The 7,278-nt window shown below is 43.2% G+C and overlaps 1 protein-coding gene across 5 annotated transcripts in view; it reads left to right on the top strand.

Annotated features, from left to right (window-relative positions):
* LOC307016864 (gamma-aminobutyric acid receptor subunit rho-1-like) overlaps positions 1 to 5,824 on the top strand; it is a 141,972-nt gene extending 136,148 nt beyond the window's left edge. For all 5 annotated transcript variants that reach the window (XM_079646207.1, XM_079646212.1, XM_079646209.1 and 2 more), the window contains one exon: positions 4,549 to 5,824. In XM_079646207.1, coding sequence (XP_079502333.1) covers positions 4,549 to 4,833 — 285 coding nt within the window. In that variant the 3' untranslated portion in view covers positions 4,834 to 5,824. The remainder of the gene's footprint in view (positions 1 to 4,548) is intronic.
* Positions 5,825 to 7,278: the final 1,454 nt, after the last annotated feature.

Consider the following 7,278-nt stretch of genomic DNA (forward strand, 5'->3'; position numbering starts at 1 on the left):
GTTGCTGGCCGTGAAGTTAGCGTTGGAAGAGTGGAGGCATTGGTTGGAGGGAGCTGAGCATCGTTTTGTGGTCTGGACCGATCACAAGAACCTGGAGTACATAAGAAAGGCAAAAAGGCTGAACTCCCGCCAGGCTAGGTGGACCTTGTTTTTCAACCGTTTTGACTTTGTTCTTTCCTACAGGCCGGGGTCTCAGAATGTCAAGCCTGACGCTCTGTCCCGTCTGTTTGACCCTGTGCCTGCAGCCAAGGAGCCGGAACCCATCATCCCATTGAACCGGGTGGTAGGAGCGCTGACTTGGCCAGTAGAGAAGGAGGTAATACGTGCCAATGCTGGAGCTCCTGCACCAAGGGGTTGCCCGCCTAACCGGATTTTTGTTCAGGAGGCCGAGCGACCACAGGTGATCCACTGGGCTCACACTTCGCTGCTCACCTGTCACCCCGGAGTCAAGAGAACTATGTTCATTATTAAACAACGTTTCTGGTGGACATCCATGGAGAAGGAGGTGAAGGAGTATGTGGAGGCGTGCCCTATCTGCGCTCGAAACAAGACCTCTTCCAGGTCGCGAATAGGACTATTACAACCGCTCCCTATTCCCAACAGGCCCTGGTCAGAGATCTCCATGGACTTCGTCACTGGCCTGCCCCTCTCTAGAGGTAAAACCACAGTTCTCACAGTAGTGGACAGATTTTCCAAGATGACACATTTCATTGCTCTGCCCAAGATGCCCTCAGCTAAGGAAACGGCGGAGGTCATGATGCAGAATGTGTTTCGGCTTCATGGTTTCCCTAAGGATATTGTCTCCAACCGGGGCCCCCAGTTTGTGTCACGCTTCTGGAAGGAGTTCTGCAGCCTCATCGGTGCCACGGTCAGTCTCTCGTCTGGATACCATCCGGAGTCTAACGGCCAGACAGAGCGCCTAAATCAAGAACTGGAGACCTGCCTGCGCTGCCTGGTGTCCCAGAATCCATCCTCCTGGAGCAAGCACCTCACCTGGGTTGAGTATGCACACAACATCCTCCCTACTTCTGCCACGGGCCTGTCCCCGTTTCACTGTGTTTATGGCTACCAGCCGCCACTGTTCCCAGCCACGGAGAGGGAGGTCACGGTCCCGTCTGCCCACGCTCTGGTCAGGCGTTGTCGGCGCGTGTGGGCTGCGGCTAGGAAGATACTCTGCAGGAATGCGCAACTGGTTAAAAGAGCAGCAGACCGAAAACGCCGACCAGCCCCTGTATACCAGCCAGGCCAAAAAGTCTGGCTCTCTACACGAGACCTTCCCCTCCACGTACTCTCCCGAAAACTGGCTCCCCGGTTTGTGGGTCCTTTTCCCATCACCAAGGTCATAAACCCAGTCTCAGTGAGACTACGGCTTCCTAGGGCCATGAAGGTACATCCCACCTTCCATGTAGGGAAATTAAAACCGTTGAAGGAGAGCGCTATGGTTCCCACCGTCAAACCCCCCCCGCCCCCCCGGATGATCGATGGAGGTCCGGTTTACACGGTCAAGTCACTATTGGCTAGTCGGAAAAGGGGTAGAGGGCGACAGCTACTGATTGACTGGAAGGGTTATGGTCCTGAGGAGCGGCAATGGATTCCTTCCCGCTTCATCGTAGACAAAAACCTCATTGAGGATTTTGACCGCCTCAACTCAGAGGAGCCTGGGCCGTCAGGAGCCGTCCCTAGAAGGGGGGGTACTGTCATGTCCAAGAAACTTATAGTGAAAGTTTATTCTTTATGTTAGAGTTGTCATGTCCCTTTGTCTTGTGCTTTATGTCTATGCCCTTAATTATTTCTTCCTCTCATTTCAGGCCTCCACGCTCCCCGCCCCTTTCTGTCTCCTGCGTCCTTGATTATTTTCCCCGCCCTGATTGTTTCCAACTGTGTCCCCTTTACCTGTGTATATATTTTGTTAGCTCCCTCCTGTTAATTGTCAGTTCGTTGTCTCTCGAAGACCTACGTATCGGCTTACCTCACGGACCTTTCACGGACCTTTCACGGACCTTTCACGGACCTATGCTATAGATCACGATTCTAGTTTTCCTCGAAAGAGTGTTTTGTTTTCCTTATTTTATTACTGTGCAAAATTCAAGTAAAGTCTTTATTTTGAAACGCTATCTGAGTCTGAGTTTTGAGTCGTGCAATTGAGTTCATGCCTCAGTGTTCACCCCTTGACAGTATCCACTCTTTGTACACCCGTTTTTAAAAGATTTGGGTAGGGAGCAGTGGCGGCCGGCCCATAGGGGCGCTAGGGGCGCCGCCCCACCTCTTCCCACATGCAAAAAAAAATATTAAAAAAAATATTAAATTAAAAATAAAAGGTTTAAAAAAATATATATTTCAAAAATATATATATTTTATATTTTTTATTTTTAATGAACAAGGTAAATATCATACAATTGGTATCAGTAAAATGTATAATCTACAATAAAATCTTGTTTAAAATTGTGTTACGATGTTTCCTGCCTGGCCTTGCCCTTGGCATTAGTTTATCATTACGGGGCGCTGCCCCCGAGCCAAACAGCAGCAACTAGCACGTTGCAAAAGTCTCAATAGTAAACTGTGCCGCCGAAACATAATTTCAGCCAATCAGCGCCGTCAAATATTTTGGTCACGAGGGCGCTCACGTTGGCGCCCACGTTGGCGCCCACGTTGCTTACGTGCGTTGACGTGAGTTGTTTTTTAGACTCGTGAAGAACTGGGGTAGTATCTATAGTAACGCAGTGTAGGCGGAGCCGTGACGTCATCTTCAATGAGCTCCCCAGAAAAACAACACAGCCGTTAGCTCTTAGCACTCAGAGCTCACAGCTCTTCATATCTGTTCAGAAACTAGACAAAAGTTAAACAAGTACAAACCACATACTGTCTGTGTCATGGCGAATATAGTCGCTGGTTTATTTATGTCTCTATAGGCCGTTGTTGTGAGTGTGGACGGTCGGAGCTTTTACAACGTTAGCTTAGCCAAATCTCCATTAGAAAACACGCATTTTAAAAGGTTTTTCGCCTGCCGTCTGTCTGCAGACATGTCAACGCCTTAATTCATGGTTTTTACTATCCGGTATCAGTATGTTGTTACTTCGGCATCATTTTGAAACATGTATTACAATTAAATCAAGGTCAAATATGTTCATCTTGTTGTAGTTGTAGCCCCCTTGACAGCGATTCTCTCTCTAGTTTAGCATACTCAGCCCGACTCAGCCTGGTTGTTCCTGGCCCTAGAACCACGATTTTATGGGGCCATTACATCACCAGAAGTCCCAATTTAAGAGGTCATTTCTCCCAAAAATAAATGTTTTACTCACTATATCAACAGCCCCACCCAAAAATATTTTCCACCAGCCGCCACTGGTAGGGAGGAAGAGAGAGAGGGTTTTATTGTCTGGCGCTGCATGAGTTCTCCGGCGCACCGGGGACACATATTTATGTATAAAAGACATCACAAAGTGCATTTTGCATGATAGGTCCCCTTTAAGGGAGATGTTCCCTTACATGTAATGTAATGTTGAAAGTTGTGGGCGCATAAAATGATTTGTGGCGAATGCACTATAATAATAATAATAAATTATATTTCTATAGCACTTTGCTTGAACCCAAAGACGCTTTATATATAATCTTAGGCCTTGTTTAGGCCTATATTAAGGCAAAGTAACCCATCTACAATGTTGGCGACAGCAAATACAGGTACTTTGTTTTTGTTGTTCACGCTGAATACATTCAGAATGGCAGTAAACAAATTGAAATAAAGCTCCTTATCACTTATATTAATATTATATTATGTTAATATGATGTACGGTTCACTTAGCTTTGCACAAAAACAGCCAGTTTAAAAGTTACTTTTTACTGTGAGTACATTTCAGAAACTGTACTTTTGTACTTTTACTTAAGTAAAAAGTTCTACTTTTACCAAAGTATTTTTTTAACAAGTATCTGTACTTCTACTTAAGTAAAGAGAGTGTGTAGTTTTGTCACCTTTGCAGTTATGTGACATTTCTTGACATAATATATTGAATTCAAGTCAACGTTTAAGTTCTTTCAGTGTAGGTACACACCTGTGACACCCTTATCCGCTCATCCATACATCCCTTCATCCCTCTCTTCCTTCATCCCTTCATCTGAATGAAGGGATGAGAGGGAAGAAGGGATGTATGGATGAATGGATTGGTGGATGACGAGATGTAAGGATTGAGGGATGAGTGGATAAGGGATGTCGGGATGGAAGGATTGAGGGAGGAATGGATGTAGGGAGGAATCGATGAAGTGGAGGGGTGAAAGGGTTTGGCTAAGTATGAGGTATGGGAAATGTATGAATGGAATGGAGAGGGAGGGTGGGTTTAGAGAATGGAGACAAGCGATGGCCGGATATAAGCCCGTGATTAGAGATGGGGTTTAGGCGTGGCCATACTCCTGAACCTAAATGAACATATTCACTTAACTTAAACAATTTATGAAAACCAAATCGTTGCAGTTTGCATTCCAATCTGGAGTGACAAGTTGTTTAACACTCCTAACCATTTCTTTGTGAACATCTGTGTTTTTTGTGTGTACTTGCAGATGCCATGCACCTGTGGTCTGGCCCATCCTGGCACCATGTCAGCCAGCTACAGTGAGGTGGATGCCAACACATCAGGGAATTATGACAGCATGCCAAGAAATGGGGTGAAGCGGGAGAGGATGCTGGTGCAGCTGATGGAGAACGACCAGGTCACCGGCCATGTGAGCTCCAGCACCTACAGCAGCGCCGCCATCGACACACACGCCATAGACAAATACTCCAGGGTCATGTTTCCTGGATCCTACATCCTCTTCAACTTCATCTACTGGTCCATCTACTCCTAACAGACATGGGATGTAACCAAGTCTGAACACTTGTAAAACAAGTGGGATTACAAATTCAAGCTTTTGTGTATTGAAATTTGAAAGAAAGGAGATGGAACAGTTCAATCCAAAGAACAATAGTGCACAGTAGAGATTTTCAGGCGGAACAGACCCCTAACACGTTCTCCTTCACCTCGGTCTGCATGTTTTTGAATGGACAGCAGCTCAAAGGACCAGATGACCCAATGTGACTTCATCTCCAGGTTACCTGCCAATTAGACTTTTCACACCTGTTTGGGGCTTTATAAACTCTTCAATCGAGGTCTTGGGAGAAATTGCAGGCAGTGCATCAATGCAGTTTTTTTTTTTAACCTAAGGTCCATTTATCTCTGTTTAATTTTGATGTTTTTTCATGTAAGAACAGGTCCATCTTTCACTCCCATCACCCTTTTTTCAACCAAGCAAGTGGAAATCATTCTAGTCTAATTGCCAGCATTGTGAACCCGGAAATGTTGAGTACTCCAAAGTGTTGTGATAGAAATATATAGCGATGGTCCCCAGCACATAAAAACTGGAGGATGCTAACTTGCATATGTTGGGCAATTTGCAGAATTAGCCATTAAGTTGGGTTATTTAGCATTCATTTGCATATCCAGACAATAGTTAAAAAATGGTTTGGCCAATTTTGGAGTACTCAACATTTCCAGGTTCACAACAGGACTCTATGAGCTGGTACGCAGACTAATGGTCTGAGGGACTCCTCAAGACGCATGATGCTCAACAAATGGAAAGGCTTCATCTTCTTCTCTCACATTGTTGTCATGATGGTGCAATGCACCCCAAACTCAAAGCTCCTAAAGTGTGCGAGTTTCCATTACTTCATGTTGATGATGATAAAAACCTGTAGAAGCTGTGTATTTGGTCCCATAAATATGACACCAATGCAGACATCATTCTACCATATTTCTTGTTGAAAATGGTTACATTTAGAATAAATACATTCTGTACTTGAGTATTTCTCTCCTCTCTATTGTATTAAGAATGGCTCCATTCAAAAAATGGTATCAGATTGACACATTTTGAACATCTGGATTCTGTTTTGGGTGTGTGGCTTGCTTATTATGTTAGAGTTTGCAAATGATGAACATACAGAGAAACACACATTCAAACAGCAGCTGGTTATTTGTTGAAATCTTCAGGGTTTTGTGGTTTCATTTGACATGTTGGCACATGCTGTTCTAACTTACACTTTGTTGTCACAGACTTTAGTGTCAATCTCAGATAGAATTTGAGCTTTTTATACATCTACATCTCTTGTATCTCTTCTCATTAACATAGTGGTTTAATAGATCCTGTTTGCAGAATTCTTGATAATATATCTTTTTTTTTAGAAGTTGGCCTTTACAGAAGTGCATTGCATTTACAAAAGACAACAAATCGACACCTTATCTCGTAATTATAAGTTACTATTAGGGATGGGAATTTGAAAGCAAATTATATTTGAATATTCGACCCCCAAAAAGACGGTTAACAGATTAACCGAAATGTACATATCCTATAAAAAATAAATAATAATAATTTAATATTGAAAAATAAATAAATACATGTTCAAATAAGTATAAAAACCAAGTCGAATTTGTGAAATGTATTGAACTGGTTAATTTGAACACACAGTTTGAACAGTTGACAGCTATAGGCCTACAGCATGCTTAAAACATAACTTGGTTTTTAAATGAAAGAGGGATCATACACAAACAACATAACAGGTTAGGGTAACGTAACCCTATTACAACAGAGATCAAAAACCTATAACAGGGCCTATGCACAGCATCCAGCTATTCAATACTCATTCTTCTTTAAGAATATGAGCATGTCTTCATGCTCAGGGGAGAGGCGGGTGCGGAGGCGGTTCACAATCAGGCGAGCATTAGAGAAGAGCCTCTCAGCTAGAATTTGGGCATGAGATGAGGTTTGAGTCTGCGTGACCTGCGTGTAGGGAGGGGCAGCAGCCATATCATTAGCTAGAACTAGCTAGATCTGATGGATTTGGACATAAACGCGAGTGAAGTATAACTGGACGCAAGAGAGAGAGATCAGCACCTGCAGCTCTGCCCGCTGTGAGGGACCGGTGAGCGGAGCAAAACACACCTTTAGACCTAACACACTTAGCTATGGCACTGTCGTACACATTGAATTATTACATTTGATAATATGTAATCAACTTAGGCACCCCTCCCAAAAGAAATTCAAATATAAAAAATTACAATACAAATATTCATAACTCATATTCTCATATCTGAATAATTTCCAATATTCGATTAATCATTCCCATCCCTAGTTACTATCAGGTAATATTGAGAAATCCATCTCATTATCAGAATAACGAGGTAGTTACTCATAATAATAAAATAAGAATTATATATATATATATTTCGTGAAATTTTGTGATCCTGATTTTCAGAATTG

Source organism: Notothenia rossii, assembly GCF_949606895.1.
Source record: "Notothenia rossii genome assembly, chromosome: 8".
Classification (NCBI taxonomy): domain Eukaryota; kingdom Metazoa; phylum Chordata; class Actinopteri; order Perciformes; family Nototheniidae; genus Notothenia; species Notothenia rossii.